Source organism: Phyllostomus discolor, chromosome 12, assembly GCF_004126475.2.
Source record: "Phyllostomus discolor isolate MPI-MPIP mPhyDis1 chromosome 12, mPhyDis1.pri.v3, whole genome shotgun sequence".
Lineage (NCBI taxonomy): Eukaryota > Metazoa > Chordata > Mammalia > Chiroptera > Phyllostomidae > Phyllostomus > Phyllostomus discolor.
In genome coordinates this window covers 20,887,663-20,904,697 of record NC_040914.2, presented here as the reverse complement: position 1 = coordinate 20,904,697, position 17,035 = coordinate 20,887,663, and the positions used below count along the sequence as shown (strand labels likewise).

General features: G+C 52.6%; 1 protein-coding gene across 1 annotated transcript; it reads right to left on the bottom strand.

Moving 5' to 3' along the window:
* Positions 1-3,428: 3,428 nt before the first annotated feature.
* Positions 3,429-11,115, bottom strand: SIGLEC11 (sialic acid binding Ig like lectin 11). The gene is made up of 9 exons (XM_028530187.2): positions 11,011-11,115; positions 10,547-10,921; positions 10,146-10,421; positions 9,945-9,992; positions 6,924-7,181; positions 6,544-6,834; positions 6,228-6,324; positions 5,849-5,930; positions 3,429-4,343 (listed from the first exon to the last, which is right to left on the bottom strand). The coding sequence occupies exons 1-9, from the start codon at positions 11,042-11,044 to the stop codon at positions 4,152-4,154; spliced, it is 1,653 nt and encodes a 550-aa protein (XP_028385988.2). The 5' UTR covers positions 11,045-11,115; the 3' UTR covers positions 3,429-4,151.
* Between the last annotated feature and the right edge of the window lie 5,920 nt (positions 11,116-17,035).

Below are 17,035 nucleotides of genomic sequence, written 5' to 3'. Positions count from 1 at the left end.
AGAAAAGACAAAGAAAATGCACATAATGAACCCAGATACAGAACTATACCTTCCATAAAAATTAAACTCAAATGCAAAACTATGAAACTTCTAGAAGAAAACAGGAGAAAAACCTATATGACTTTGGTAAAAAAAATTAATAAAAGAAGGAAAGGAAGAAAGAAAAAACAAAACTGCTTTTAACACTACGCCATGGAGTACCTGCTGTTTACCTGGTGACCACACGGCTGAGGAAGCTGCACTCACAGCCACTGTCCAGCGTCATAAGACAGTATGGCACCCCATCTCGCTGGCCCGGGAAAAGATCAAACCTCAGAATCCAAATTCCACTGTCGTTTCCACACCCTGGTAAATTCAAAGTATTGTATGTAAGTCGACCCACCAGAAGTCTGGGACCGTCTGCATCTGCCCATCCGCCCAACCCTCCATCCAACCATTCATTTACAACTCGTTCCCCCAACAGCTCACCCTCCCTGCCTGCCATTCATGCATCCTTCCTTTCATTCAAGAAATACTCGCCAAGCACAGGCATCGAGCCGCGCGGAGGATCCTGGTGAACCAGAGCCACATCCAGGTGACGGAAGGTTGTTCTCTGTCCCCCACACCTCGACTCTGCCCCAAAATGAAACTGTAGCTTAATCAGATGTTTGTGGTGCTGGTGCCGGCGGCGGGGTGGTGAACCATTTTTACCGCAGGACGCCGCTGAGCCTTCAGTGAAGGCAGGTGTGGTGCATCTGCAGGAGGGCCCCCGGTCACAGCTGGGAGCAACGAGTCATTTCCCTCTGCTTACGAGAAAGGCTTGCTCCTAAGGCAATTATGAGTGGGATCCCTGCCAGACGAGGCCTCAGAAACAATAGCAAACATTTGCAGAGACTCTTACTGGTGTTAAAAAGCAAAATTCACTCTCTCACTGGTGTAGTTCAGTGGATTGAGCGTGGGCTGTGAACTAAAGGGTGGCTAGTTCAATTCCCAGTCAGGGCACATGGCTGGGTTGCAGGCCAGGTCCCCAGGAGGAGACGCTCAAAAGACAGCCATACAGTGATGTTTCTCTCCCTCTCTTTCTCCTCCTTCCCCTCTCTAAAAATAAAATAACTAAAAAGTTAAAAAAAAAACATACTCAATGGCTCATTTTAACAAGTCAGCAAAATCTGTTTCTTTATTTAAAGCACTGAAATTATTCTTTAGTTCTAAAGAAAAGGCCCCTCAAATTCTTGACTTTAAAATATGCCCCAGAGGGAAGTCTATTTCATTTCTTATAATTTCCAATATCTGTTCATCAGTAGGATTATGCAGATTGAAAGAAAATAGCGTTAAGTGCTCTGCAGTTTACCAGAATTTCTTGGAAGTGCTGAAGAATTGATGGAAAACGTGCCCTTACCGGTGGGGCTTGCTTGGTTGGGTGTCGTCCCTCAAACCCAAAGCTCACCAGTTCAATTCCTGATTGCTGTTTCTCTCTGACATCAGTGTTTCTCTCCCTCTCTGCCTCCCTCCCCCTCTCTCTGAAATCAAAAATTAAAAGTATAAAACACTCTTTTAAAGAATTGATGAAAAATGTACCCCTCTAAGTGTCAAAGCCATTCTTTACAAAGACATTACTTGGACCAGGACAAGAAATTCCGAGTTGAAGTGGGTCATCATCGCAGCATTTCCATGATGGTCTTTTCAAAAAGATTTTATCCCTGGAAGAATGTGATTCTTTCCCATAGATGTCCCGAAATACTCTCTACCAGCCTGGGGACAAGTGGAACCATCTTAAGGAAATAAGAAATGACAATAAGCCTCTCATTTTGTTGGTGGGCACCATATTTTTTTTACTATATTCCTTTTTTTAAATGTATTGCATTTTTTTCCATTGCCATTGAGTCCCCTTACACCCCCCTCCCCCGGCAATCACCACACTGTTGTCCATGTCCGTGAGTCCTTTTCCCTTTTGGCATCATTTTCAGGAGTCACTAAGCAATGCAACACAGTCCTGCAGCAGGGCACAGCCAGTTGTGCCACGAAGGATGGAATCCCAACCCATCGAATTTGAGGAGCAATTATAGTACAAAGGTGTTAACTTTTAAAAAAATATTTTCTTTATTTTCAGAGAGAGAGAGAGAGAGACAGAAACATCAATATGTGGGTTGTCTCTCATGGGCCCCCAACTGGGGACCTCGCCCACAATCCAGGCACGTGCCCTGACTGAGAATCAAACTGGCGACCCTTTGGTTGGTAGGCCAGCGCTCAGTCCACTAAGCCACACCATCCTGTTGATGGGAGAGACCTGGTTCTTCTTGCTGACACATGTAAAGAATTACATAGCAAATCTAGTAGTATGTAATCAGTTTATCGGTGGCCCATTCCCATGGAAGAGAACAGGACTGGGTAGGGTAGGGGGTGAAAGGCAAAGTTCCAGGGCAAAGCAGGCTGAGAAAAGCAAGAGTGGCTGGAGACCAGGGTGACAAGCCCCTGGGCAGCCTGAGGCTGGGTGGCCAGAGGCCCTGTGGCCTGAGAGCCAAGAGTACCCTGAGCCCCCGAGAGAGAGAGAGAGAGAGAGACAGAGAGAGAGAGAGGGAGGGAGAGAGAGTCCTTTGTTCTGAGGACTTATATAGTTGGTGGGATAGGAGGGAAAAAAAGTTATATATTGATTAATGGGTAAATGTGGTGCCAGCTTTGCTGGGGGGATGTGACTACCCAAACTCAGGTATGTGCAGGGGTCTGTTATCCCAAATCCTTATCTTGCTCCAGGCCCCATTTGTTCACCTTGTTTTAAAACAAATACATGACAGAAGGCAGTTAATTAAAATTGGGGCACTTTATAAAGTTGTTTATGGTCTCTCTCTGTAAGCATCAGGGACTCCCTGGTAAAACAGATAGTGACCAGAGATAGGCAATTAACCAAAGTTATTTTATGGGTTCTTTCTATGGGCACCGGGGACCCTCTCCCACATTCAGGCCTTGGGATGAAAGCACAGTTTCAAAGCTTTCTTTCCCAGACTGTGGAAATGTTACATAGACTTTCAAGGACTTCCCTCCTTTCTTGCTAACATAGTGTCTCTTGTGATGTTGGAACACCTGGCAATATTATCAGACCAGGCTCAGGCCTGCCCGAGTTAGCTTGTGAGACTTGTCTCCTTCCTCCTCCCTGCCTCGGTTTACTATTTATTCCACCTAATTGGCAACCAGGGTGCTAGATGCTGGCCCATAACAGTATTGCAGTCTCAGAGTCCTTCCTGTGCTGGCTCCTGTCTCAATCCAAGGCACAAAGGTGTTCACTTTATGCCAAAGCCTGTTCACTGTGTTGGCTCAGCGCGCTCATGTTTTCCTATTAATGCAAACTGCGGGGAAAACTCAATGGACAGTCAATGCAAAAGCGAACAAAATAAGTTGGATCTTATTTTGAAAACAAATGTGAAAACGAATTCCAAAGTAAATGGAACATAGGCTGTAACGGCAAGGAATTTTATAAGCAAACTCTGCAAAAAGAAATGGTTAAGGAGAACTAAAGTGTCAGGGGCATAGAATGAAAGAAAGAGGTGTGTGATTAGATAAGCTAACACTTAGTTCAGGTCATCAGTGAATGATTTTTTGTGTGTGTGGTACAAAACACAAATGGGGTTTCTAGGAAGCTCGCTCTGAGATACCAGTGCGCAGCGGCCATGCCCGGGAGGTGGTCCCTATGGAGGGGAGGGGTCACAGGCAGGCGGGGCGGAGCTGCATTGCCGCCCAGCGACAGCCTTGCCCAGGCCTTCAGGGAGCCCTGGAGCTGAAGCAGCTCTGCAGAATGGTCCCCATCAGGATGCCGGGACCCTAATTCCAGGCGGGCTGCCCTGAGAAGACGCGTGACCTCAGGCGCGGGGACCTCTGCGCACGCGCACCTGTCCAGCGCTTTACTGTTCATTGTTGCGTCGACGCCCCACCACAGCCCTACGAGTTAGGTTTCTCGTGTCCACGTTACAGAGGGGACACTGAGAAGTGACAGTGACGTGCTCGAACTCGTGCTCCTGATTGGTGATGGGGCTGAAATTCGAGCCCAGTTCCGCCCATCACCTCACCACTGGGACACCCGCACAGTTGTCGTTGGCTCGTTCTCAGCAATTGTCTCTGATGTCTCCCTTCCCGGAGAAGTCCTGGGTCCTCCAGCCACAGGTCGCCGGAGCTGGGGGTCCTTATTCGCGGATCTTGATCTCGGCATACTCGGTGCTGCTGGCGGCCTCCTCGTACGGACGCTCCCAGGGACTCAGCCCTTGGAAGCTGAGCGAGGCGTAATGGAGCTCGTGCTCCTCCCCCGAGGTGGGCGTGGCCGCCGCCGGGGCCGAGTGGTCTCTGCGGCTGCCTGGTGGGCACTTACGCTGGTAACCCTAAGTGGAGAAGAGGAAAGGGAGTCAGATTAGGAGAATGGGGGCTGGGAGACAGCAAGGGACCTGGAAACTGAGCAAATTAGTCTTTTATCTAATCACAAACATAGTTGGAGCCCCCATTCATTCATGTGGTCAACAGATATTGGAGAGTAATAATGTCTAGACCTTAGTAATCAATTGCCAGTCTCCTAGATTCCTCTCAACAATCTGCTTGGGTGACGCTATCCCTATTCTCAAGTATCAGGTGGAGAACCTGAGACTAAGTAAATACCCCCAAAAGCACACATTTAGTTGTTGACACCGCCAAGGTGCATGCCTGGTCTCTCTGACTTCAGTGCCCGCTGCCTAATGGGACAGCTTCCCTGTACCAGGCCCTGCCTATTCATTGGGGAACAAAGCAGACACCCTGACCTTCCTTCTGCTTGCAAGAGGGGAAGCAGCCATTAAGGCAGTAGTCAATTATATTCCTCTCTAACTGCAAATTGCACAGGCGGTATGAGAAGGGCAGGAATTTGCTCAGACCTGGACTGCCCTCATGGACCACTGAGCATTTCAGAAGTTCAAGCAAATGAATTCATGAAATTATCTTATGAACCCTGCAAAGGATATCACAGCAAAGGGTTAACCTCACCCAAGGAAAAGCTTGGGCTTTGACCCCAGCACCAGGGAGAGAACCTCTAAGCCCTTGGAATGTCCTGCCTGACAGGAGTGTCTTGTTCACCTGGGACCTTGGACCTCACCAGACAGCCCATGTGAGGGATGGCGAGGGCCTTGGGGCATGTGGCATCAGCTGGACCTCGGCAGGGGGCAGAGACTGAGTCCAGCTACCAAGGCGGTCAGCCGTGCCTCCCTGACCGACCCCCAGTGAAAACCGGACACTGAGGCTCAGGTGAGCTTTCCCAGTGGGGACACCCACCGTGCGTCTCACTCATAGCTGCTGGGAGAAGTAAGCGCTGTCCCGCTGGGCCCCCTGGGAGAGACTTCGGTGGGAGCTGGTGCCTGCATCTCCTGGACCCTCCCCAGGTGCCCCTCCCCTTGGCTGACTTTAATCCACAGCCTTTGGCTATAATGACCTGTAACTGTGAATGAAACAACTTTTCTGAGTCCTGTGAATTCCTTCTGGTGAGGTACAGAACATGAGAGTGTCTTGGGGACCCCTACACTTATAGTAGACAATTATTTGGGGCCCCCTCTGACACATGTGCTGGGGAGGAGAGAGAGGAAGGAGGGGGAGGTGGAGCTGTGGGGGAAGGGAGGGACCCACTGGACCAGAACACATGCAGTGAGATGGACAGGTCCTTGGCTCTGGGAGAGGAGACGGGGAACAGAGGGCAGGGGGACGCCCGGGTCACTGGCCTGGGTGACTGAGTAAAGGGGTACACAAGAGGAAACGCCTGTTTGGGGTATGAGATGATCACCTTAAGGCATCAAGACAGAGGAGGCCATGGCCACCCTGGGGAGGTGGCGGGAGGAGGGATTCCAGTGGACAGAGGGCCACAACTCACCCGGGAGGTGGGACCCCGCAGGGAGGGGGCATCCGTCCCACCAGCTGCAGCCTCAGGCATGTCCTTCCTGCGGGTCTTCACTCTGAAGGGGGGACGGGGACCTTTCAACAGCCTGCCTGGCTGAGAGCTTGGAGTGTGACCTCTGCCCTCCTGCCAAAGAGGCTGGAAGGGCTGCCCAAAGCCAGGACTGGGGGACACACTTAGGCAGATGACTTTCATAATGAGAGCAAGTGCCCTTCACGGGTGGCTGGGGTCGGGGTGGAAACCGATCCTGCCCTGGTCTCGCAGCCTGGGCCACTGCTGGGGCCGTCTGAGATTTCAGGACCCAGACCCCCTCCCCCCACAGCCTCACCCTCCCTCCCCCCAGGGCCACACTCACTTGAAGAAGATGAAACAGAGGCAGAGACTGAGCAGGCCAGCGACGCCGGCTCCCCCGGCAGCCCCCAGGAGGAATGGTTTCCCCAGCTCGGGCTTCCCTGCAGACCAGTGGGATTTGGGGTGACTCCCCATCCAAGCCCCAGGCCCCGTGCCCCTTCCTCCCGCGCAGCCTGAGCTCTGCGGTCCTTACGGGGCTCTGCCCCTCACCACTTCTCCCTCTCATCCCTTCCTGTCTGGCCGCAGCCCCACTCCCCAGCTCAGTCTTCCCTTTGGTCCCTTCCTTTCTCCCTCAGCCTCGGCCCCCGCAGGCCCCTGACCTGGCAGCAGCAGCAGCAGGACGCTGGCGCTCTGGGCCCCGTGGACATTCTCAGCCTCGCAGCTGAGCCTGAGGCCAGCGCTGAGCCCCGCGCGGAGGCTCAGGGAGCTGTTGGCCCAGGGCCCCGCGGAGCTGGAAGTGATAGTGTAGGAGGCGGTGCTGGGGTTCCCCTCCAACAGCCTCTCCCCCAGCCGCCAGCGCAGCGAGGGGGCCGGCTCGGCTCGGGAGGAACAGCTGCAGCGCAGACCCTCGTCTTCCCAGGCGCAGGAGTGTCCGAGCAGCCGTGGGGGGTCTGTGGGGAGCGAAGAGAAGGGTCAGCAGTGCCTCTACGCTCCCAGGACCCAGGCGCCCTGCCCCCAGGTGCCCCATTCCCCCACTCACAGTGCACCGAGAGATGCAGGGAGACTCGCAGAGAGCCCCGCGGGTGCTGAGCTCGGCAGGAGAATTCGCCTTCGTGCCCCGACTCCACCCGGGACAGCTGCAGGACCCCCGGGTTCCAGGGCTGGGAGGGGCTCAGGGTCCGGCTGCCCCGGGCCCAGCTCAGTGTGGCGGGAGGGTTGCTGTCCGCGACGCAGAGCAGGCGCAGCGAGTCCCCCTCCCGGACTGGAAGAGATGAGCCGTTCCCCACGTGTTCCAGTTCTGGGGACACGGAGAGGGAGGGGGCGCTGAGCCCAGGCCTGCGCTCCCGAGTCTTCTACCCACTTCTCTCTCCTTTACTTACTTTTTTTTTTTTTTTAAGTTGGGAAGGGATCGCCAAGGTAAGTTTTCCAAGCAGCTTTGTTGAGATATATAATTCTCGTGCCATACAACTCCTTGTACATAGCATAGCCACAATCGATTTAGAACGTTTTCATCAGCCCCCGCGAAAGAAACGGTGCACACCTCCACCGCCTCCCCGCGTCCTCCCATCCCTCCTCCCCAGGCTACCACTACCCTACTCTCTGTCTCTGCCAGTCTGGACAGCGCACGGAAATAGAGGCAGACTCTGTGACACCTACCTCCGGCTTCTTTCACTCAGCGTGGCGCTTCCCGGGCTTGATCCCTGTCCATGGCCGAATCATGTGCCCCACCTGGATGGACCACGTTTTGTTTCTCCCTGCATCCATCCGCTGCCGGACACAGGAGCTGTGCTCCTTGACTTCTTCGGGGAGCTGCCCTGCTCCACATTTCTCTCCTTCCTGACCTGTGCAGTGCCCCTCCTCCGAGGACCCAGCAACACGGAAACATCCTTCCAGGCGTCTCGGGACCTCCCGTCTACCTCCTCCTCTCCTTCCTTCCCCCAGTTACCTCGGGACAAGCAGGGCGTGGACAGGTTGCACTCTAAAGTTTGCAGAGGAGCCCTGGCTGGGGTGGCTCAGTGGATTGAGTGCCAGCCTGTGAACCAACCTGTTCGATTCCCAGGCAGGGCACATGCCTGGATTGCAGACCAGGTGCCCAGTAGGGGGCGCATGAGAGGCAACCACACATTGATGTTTCTTTCCCCATCTCTTTCCCACCCTCTCCCTCTCTTTAAAAATAAATAAGTAAAATCTTTAAAATTCACAGAGGAGGAAGGGGTGTTGGGAATGAAGTCTGTGGCCCTGGAGTATTAGTTCCCCCCTGGCTCTGGTTAGAAATGCAGAAACTGCATTGTCACAAGATCCTGGAGAAAGTCGCAGGCTATGTAGTAAAGCTTGAGGAGCAGAGCCCTGGAGAAATGCCGTCCGGTTCGCCAGGAGAGCGTTCAAAGCGGCAATGCCATGGAAAACAAACTCAGTCGACAGCTCAAGTGCCCAACAGAGGTGAAATGGAAAACTGGAGTGTGTCCCCTACACAGCAGAGTGATCCAGAGATGAGGAGACACATGGATGAATGTCAAGGACACAGGGTGGAGCCACATCCAAAAGAGGCAACTGTGACCCCACGCTAGTCACATTAGCCACGAGGTGGAAGCAACTCCAGTGTTCCGTCAGCGGATGCAGGGAGAAATCAAGGGTGGTCCGTCCACACCATGGAATAGTATTCGGCCATGAAAAGGAACTTTTTGAAGACATCACGCTAAGTGAAAGAAGCCAGGTGGGAAAGAGATGCAAAAGACAACATACTGGGTGATTCCATTTGTATAAAATATTCAGAACAGGCAGATTCTTGGAGACAGAAAGCAGATTAGTAGTCTCCTGGGGCTAAAGAAACGGGGGAAAGGAAGGGGCTGCTAATAGGCACAGGGCTTCCTTTGGGAGAGGTGAAAATGTTTTGGAACCAGAGAGAGGCGGTGGTTGTTCAACATTGTGAATGCCCTAAATGCCACTGGAGTTCCCTTTATAATGGCTAACTTTATGTTATGTGAATTTCATTTCAACTGAAAGTAAAAAATTAAAAGATCAGACAGAAACACGCGTTTCAGTCCTATTCACATAAAGCCTTCAAAACCATGGTGAATTAAACATTGTGTAGAGATTCAAACATATCTGGGTTTTTTTCTAAGATTTGATTTATTTATTTTTAGAGAGAGGGGAAGGGGGGAGAAAGAGAGGGAGAAAACATTGATGCAAGAAAGCTACATTGATGGGTTGCCTCTCACACACCCCCTACTTGGGACCTGGCTCACAACCCAGTCATATGCCCTGACTGGGAATCGAACCAGTGACCTTTCAGTTCACAGACTGGCACTCAATCCACTGAGCCACACCAGCCAGGGAAGATTCAAACATATTTGGTAAAATTATAAGAAAAATGTAGTATGCCCTGGGTAGTGTGGGTCAGTTGTTTGGGTGCCATCCTGCAAAGCGAAAGGTCACAGGTTCAATTCCTGGTCAGGACACATGCCTAGGTTTCAAGTTTGGTCCCAGTCGGGGGCAGGGGGTGGGGTTTGGGGGGTGGGGGGCATGTACGGAAAAAAAGGCAACCAATCAATGTTAGGCTCCTTCTCTTTCTCCCTCCATTCCCCTGTCTCTAAAAACCCTCTCTCCCTCCCTCTCCCCTTCTCTCTCTAAAAGCAACCAAAAAATATCCTCTGGTGAGGATAAAAAAAATAATAGTAGGAATGTTGCCGTGTCCGTTCCCTTGATTGTGGTGATCTTTTTGCAGTGTGTATGGATATTACGTCATCACGTTGTACACTTTAAATGTATATAACTTATCCCTCAGTTATACCCGAAGCGGAACTAAAGTAAAATAAAGGAAAAAGAACAGTAACTAGGGCGTGAATGGGAAAGGGGCATTTAGGAGGTTCCAAAGGGAGTGAGAGGCTGTCCTGTTTCCTACCCTGGGTGGTGCACGTATTTGCAAATCGTGTTTGCACTTAATGAATAGTAGGTTAAAACAATGTGTCAGCGCTAGCTGGGCGCCTCCCACCTCTGTGCCCCTCCCGGGTTTGGCCTTGGGCTTGATCCCATCCTTTGGGGAGGGGACATCCCTGCTTACCTCTGGGGCTTCCTCGGAAGACGCTGATGGTCAGGTTCCGTGGAGCGTCTGGACAGGGAGACGCAGCGAGGAACGGAGTCACAGCCGGCCGTTCCACAGCCACCCACCCCAGGGGACGCAGAAATGAGAAGTGGGAGACAGCAAAGCCTGAGCCCTTCCTGCAGGCCCCTCCCCGACCCGGCATCCCGGCTCCGCACTCACAGGACACGTTGAGCGTGAGGGTCCTCTCCCTGCTCACACTAGTCCTGGGGAAGGTGACCCGACAGGTGAGGTTGGTGCCGTGGTCCTGCGGGCGAGGGGTGAGCAGGATCTCCGAGGAGTTATAGGCCGCCTGGTCCCGCCCCAGGGGTCTGAGGACAGCCCCCGTCCAGGTGATGGTGAGGGGCTCGCAGGCCCCGGGCATGGAGCACGTCAGGTAGGCGGGGCAGCCCGACTCCAGGGGCTCCTTGACGCGGATGTCGGGGATCTGTGTCAGCTCTGGAGAGGAGAGACCGGGAGGCTAGACCTCAGCGGGGACCCCCGCTGTGTGCCTCTAAGAGACGCAGTCCAGCCCTGAGCTGCAGCGCCTCCCTGTGGTCTATTCCTGGTATTCCACTACATACCTGTCACGTCCACCATGACGAGGTTACTTGAGTAACTGTGGTTCACAAGACCTCTCTCCAGTTGGAAGTAATACTTTCCTCGGTGGCTCCTCTGGGCGTTTGTGATGCTCAGGGAGCAGTTGTTGTCCCCAGGGCCCCCGGAGAAGTAGAATGAAAATCTGGCCTTCTTTTTCACTTTCTTGATTTTCTTGTTTGTGGCCATGAGTTCTGTGAGATTATTCTTTTTCAGGAACCAGTAGCCATAAACAGGGGTCAAGTTGTACCTGCCAACTCGGGGGTAGGTCACGGTGCAGGGCACGTGGACGCACAGGTTCTCCTGCACCGTCACCGATTCTGGCACTTGAAGTTTGTACCCTGGATCCTTCCCAAGCGACCCTGGGGAGACACAGAGGTTCAGCTGCAACATCAGCCCCCACCCTCGCACTGGCCCCTGGCCCAGGACCCCTGGCCCTTGGTTCACTCACCTGTCCACAGCAGGGGCAGAAGCAGCCGCAGCATCTCCAGGGTCCCTGGTGCTGGGCCTGTTCCTGGACTATCTGGCTTCTGGGCCTGCCTGTCTAGCCTGGAAGGAAGCTCCAACAGGAAGCTTCTGGAGAAGATGGGGGTGGGACCATCCACAGAAGAGGAACCCTGGGAGCCTCTTCTTGGGACTTCTCCTTTCATAGAGGAAAGTAACAAGGCAGAGAGAGAATTCAGGGTCACCCGGTACCATTCTCAGGGGCAGGGTGGTTCCAGGAATGGGCTCTTGGGGGCTGTTGGAGTGAGGACTCCAGGTGAGGTGCTGGAAGCATTCATTCATTCATTCATTCCCAGGCACACATCTACTCAAAGCAAGAGCTGGAGCAACCGGGAGACTATGACCACCCAGCTGCTGCCACCAGGGGCTCACCTTAGAGTGACCCCAAAGCCAGGGCCCGCCCCCAGGCTCCCCACAGGCACTCCGCCTCCTGCCCCCTGCTTGTCTTGGGGCTGGGTCTCTAGTCCCCACAGGGCTTCCAGCCCCACAGTGAGAAATGGGAGCCAGTCTCACAGGGCTGCGCACTCCTAAGGGCCTCGCACCAGGGGTTCAATGCTCTGAAATTGCTGCCTTGAAATCATTAATAATTTTATCTCTGAATATGTGTTTTGTAAGTGAAGTCTACAGGGGTAAGGAGCATGCACTCAGGGTACTGGAACCTTGGGTCATGCTTCTGCCAATCCCCAAGATGGGGTGGGTCATGCTCAGGAGAGAGGGAGGAGCCCTGGGCACCTGTGAGGGTCTGCACTGCCCACCCCACAGTCGAGCCTGAAAAACACTGAACAAGCCCTAGCCAGGTAGTTCATTGGTGACAGCGTCATCCCCATACACCAAGGTTGCAGGTTTCATCTCTAGTCAGGGCACATATGAAAGCAACCAATGAATGCATAAGTGAAACAACAGATCAATCTCTCTCTCTCTCTCTCCTTCTCCCACCCCCCACCAAATCAATTTTTTAAAAAACACTGAACAGCCCTGGCTGGTGTGGCTCACTGGGTTGAGCACCAGCCTGCAAACCGGAAGGTTGCTGATTCGATTCCCAGTCAAGGTACATGCCAGGGTTTCGGGCCAGGTCCTCAGTAGGGGGGCGTGCAAGAGCCAGCTGATCAATCTTCCTCTTGCGCAATGATGTTTCTTTCCCCTATCTCTAAAAAAAAAAAAAACACACACAACACTGAACGAAAGGTGGTCCGTCCATACAACACAGTGTTATTGAGCCATAAGAAGGAACAAAGTTCTGATCCATGCTACAACATGAGTGATGCTCAAATGCTATGCTAAGTGGAAGAAGCCAGACACAGAAGGCCACACACTGTACAACTCCACTTATATATGAAGTGTCCAGAATAGGCAAATGCATGGAGACAGGAAGTAGATCAGCGCTGCCTGGGGCTGGAAGAGGGGGAACAAAGAGGGACTGTTAATGAGTATGGAGTCTCCTTTTGGGGTGATGGAAAAGTTCTGGAACCAGATAGTAGTGATGTTTGCAGAATACTATGAATGTACTTAATGCCACTGAATTGTGTACTGTAAAATGGTTAAAATGGTAAGTTTTATGTTATATATATCTTACCACAATTTTTAAAACAGTTTATTTATTTATTTTTGGACAGAGGGGAAGAGAGGGAGAGAAACATCACTAGGTGTTTGCCTCTTGCACACCCCTTACTGGGGACCTGGCCCCCAACCCCAGCATGCGCCCTGACTGGGAATTGAACCAGCAACTCTTTGGTTCACAGGCTAGCACTCAATCCACTGAGCCACACCAGCCAGGATCCCAGTGTCTCTTATGAGGACACTAATTCTATGCATGAGAGCCCCACCCTTATGACCTCATGTAATCTTAATTACCTCTAAAGACCCTAGCTCCAAACACAGTCACACTGGGGGTTAGGGCTTCGATACGTGCATTTGGAGGAGAGGGGACAATTCAACCCATAGCACTGGGAGAACTTAGCATTGCCCACGTGACTCCTCTAGGAGAGAGGACAGGAAGCTTGCACCTGGTCTGTCCTGAATGTGTCCCATACACCTTTCCCCTTTGCAGATTTTAATCTGTATCCTTTTGATCTGATAACACATAACAGTTTCTCTTAGTTCACAAAGTTCTTCCAGTGAATCATCAAACCTCAGGGAGCTCTTGGGGGCTTCCAGGGCAATCTGTTCCCCTCCTCAGGCTGTGGTGCAGGAAGCCATTGTTTCCCTAAGTGGAGGCCCCATGGCCAGCTGCCTGTGTCTGTAGACTCTGCAGACCAGGGCTCCCCATCCTTGGTGCGCCCCCTGTGGACGCAGTACTCCCTCCTAAGGACTCAGCGCTTGTTTGAGCTGGAAAGTTGTTGACCACGGAAATTGCTGAGTATCACAAATACACAGAAGGAAACAGGGTGACCACTTCCCCATTTCTCAGTCACGTGTCTCTCAAACATAAGGTGACTTTTACTTTTTTTAACTGAATGGTCCCAGGTGGCTCCACAGGGACACCATGCCGCATCAGCAGAGCACATCTACAGCCCGTGGCCTGTCCACCCAAGGTCTTTGCGTCCCCTGCCTGTCCTCCTCTTGCCTTTGCTACTGTATGGTCCACTGCCCAGCCTGGACCCCTGCGGAAGGGCCTAGTGGGGACAGGCGCTGTGGAGAGAGGACCCCAGGACCTGCTTTTGACCCAGACATTTGGCTTTGTCTTGGTTTGAGTCAATTTTCCAATTTCTGCAGAATTGCAAAACGGGCCCCTGAAACTTCCCTTCTTTCCAAGCACGTAAGCTATTTGTTGTTTTTCCAACAGAGGGCCAGAAAGGATGGGGGTGGGGAGGTCAGCCATTGGCAGGATTCCAGGGACCTCTGAGAATGTTGCATTGACACATAGGGGTGTGGAGGAACACGAAGTCACCCGAAGTCAGGAAGAGTCCAGCGGAAGAGAAAAATCCTGTCGTTTTTCTTATGCGGGAGACACCACTGCCTCTGGGTCTCCTTGGCCTGAAAAGCAGAAGTGTGTGTGTGTGAGTCTTTGCATCTGCCTGTGGGTGCACGTCTGTGTCCCTGAGTGTGTATTTTGTGCTTGTGTGCCCACGTGATGGGCATTGGAAACCAGCCTCATAGGCTAACAGTGGGAGGGGCCCTGTATCTTGGGTGCTACACTGAGGATTCGGGTCGTTATTCTGGAGCGGCAGGAGCCATTACTGTGTTTAAGCTGGAGAATTGCTCTTATAGGAATGAAAACATTTGGTCCTGCAGCACCCCCTGTGCAAGACCCCTGGAGTGGGGGCCCCAGCTTCTGGCCCATTCTTTACAAGGAGACTAACTTCTTCCAGGCTTGGAAGCACTATCTCTGTACCTGATCTGAGCCACCCAGCAGGCTGACCTGAGAGCAGGACAGCTGAATCCTCAGCTCCTCACAGCCCTCCAACCCTGGCACCCTAGAGCTTCCCCAGGTGTTGTTGGGGCAAGACGGTGCATTCACCTGTTAAGCTCAGGCACATGAGCAGGGGCGAACCTGGCCTAAATTGCGGAGTGAGTTGTCAGGTGACTTCCCCAGACTCCTCCCAGGGTCTGGCTGTGCTCCAGGGTGGGGAGGGACTGGGAGGGGCTCTGACCAAGTGCAGGGACACGATCTGTAAGGCTGCAGTGACAGGACATTGCCCTGAGAGAGACAGAGGGAGTGGCGGGGGGGTGGTGGTGGTGGATGAGAGTGTTTCTTTTTCTCTCCTCCCAAGGACGGAATCAAAGAAAACGCCAGATTCCAGGTGGAGGATTCAAGAAGATAGCGTTTGTGATAGGTTGTCCATACCAGGCCCTTCCAGGTGTTTTATGAAAATTAACTCATTTAGTGCTCGCGACAACCCTATGAAGTAGGTGCTATTATTCCCATTTTATAGCAGGGGAAACAGGCAGAGAGAGGCTGAGCAGGCTGCCCAATGTCACATAGCCGGCTGGGGGCGGGGGGGGGGGGGGCGTTCTCCACCACGGTCTGTCCTGCCCCCACACCAGGCGGAGAGGCCTCCCAGCACTGACGAGATCGTGGATTTGGGGTCTTGTCGGTCCTCCCCACCGGACGTGAGCTCTGGGAGCGGGGACTTCGGCGTACGGAGGTGTTTAAAGAACAGGTGGAGTGAGGAAGGGATGAATGGGTCTCAGCATGACCCCATCCCTGTGACCAAAGCCCTCCTCCCTGCCCTTTGTTCCGGAATTATATTCGTGGTCAGGGCTTCTAGTCCCAGTAAACGTGATCCTCGGGGCGACGGCGGAGCAGAAGGACATCAACGCCTGGGACCGCCCGAGTAGAAGACGCAGCCAAGCCTGCTCACGGCCGGTCACGGGCGCCACCTGGCGGCGGAGTGCTGGAAGACAGCGCGGTCGGGAAACCCGAAATGTTTGCCTTAGGTCTAGGACAAAGGCAGTTGGATCTGGGGTTCATGGTCAGTTATGCGGAAAATCAGAGTTCGAAGCTGGGGGCTGGCGACCAGTGGCTTCCAAATTTTTCTGGTGCACGGTAAGAATTCACTTCACGTCAACAGAGTTTGACGAAATACCACTCTGTTTGCACGTTTTTCATTCTATTCCTTTTTAAAATTTTATTGATTTTAGAGGAAAACAGAGATTTGTTGTTCTACTTATTTATGCATTCGTTGGTTGCTTCTTGTATGAGCCTTGACTGGAGATCGAACCTGCAGCCTTGGCGTATTGGGGTGCCACTCTACCCAACTGAGCTACCCAAGGCTCTCTATTCCTATTGTTTTTTAAGATTGATTGATTTTTTAGAGAGAGAGGAAGGGAGGCAGAGAGAGAGGGAGAGAAATACCGCATGGCCCCAGCTAGGGTTCTGGCCTGCAGCCCAGGCATGGGCCCTGACTGGGAATCGAACTGGTGACCTTTCAGATTGCAGGTGGAGGCTTAATTCACTGAGCTACAGTAGCCAGGGCTCTATTACTATTTTTAAATGCTGATCAAAACCCTTTAAATTGGCCCTGGCTGGTGTGGTGTGAACTTGGATCTAGAAATTTCCACTTGCTCCTGCTAGGTAGCAACACCAGCCAGGAAGGCATGTTTGAAACTAAGTTCACACTCCGAGGGCCCCTGTCCCCCCAGCTCTGTGCATCCAGGGTGGACATCCACAGGAAGGCTGAGCTATGGACAAAAATCTGGAGCCTATTTTTGAAGACTCTTGTCCTGCTCAGCACCAAGAGGCGAAGGATAATGAAAACCCTGGGGTCACCAAATGGGACATCTGAAAGATGACCCTCACCACAATAAACTGGTACTGTTTCCCGTGACCGCTGCCACTCACTACCGCCAAGTTATTCTCTGGGTTCTGGAGGCCAGAAACCCCCAGTCAGGGTGTCGGCAGGGTCCTTCCCAGCCTCTTCGTTTCTGGCAGCTCCTGGTGTGCCTGGGCTTGTGGCTGCTTCACTCCAATCTCTGCCTCCACCCTCATGGGGCCTCTCCTTCTGTAACTGTCTCTATCTTCTAAGGACCCTTGTCCTTGGACTTAAGAGCCCATGTTGGCATTTTCCCAAAGTCATGTTCATGGATTCTGGGGGTTAGGATATGGATGTATCTTTTGAGGGGCCACCAACCCACTGGAGGCCCCAAAGGCTAAACTACCAAGGGTGAGCAAGGGTTAAACTCATTCCCCTGGTTCACAGAATAGCAGGTGTCAAACAAAAAGAAAATTGGGGAGGGGCAATGGGAAGTACCTGCTTAATGGGCAAGGGGCTTAGTTGGGGGTGATGGAAATGTTCCGAACCAGACAGGCGAGATGGTGGCACAGCACTGTGAGTGTCCTCAAAGCCACTGCATCACTCACTTTCAAGACAGTTCTTCATTCAAAACCTAACAACGGTCTCTTCCTTTGCATGAACTGAGATAATGTGTGTAAAGTGCTTAACATAACGCTGGCTGCATGGTAGAGCCTCAACAAATAGATGCAGGGCAACGTCCCCGCCATGGCCATCAGCCCATCTCCCTGTCGCCTCCCA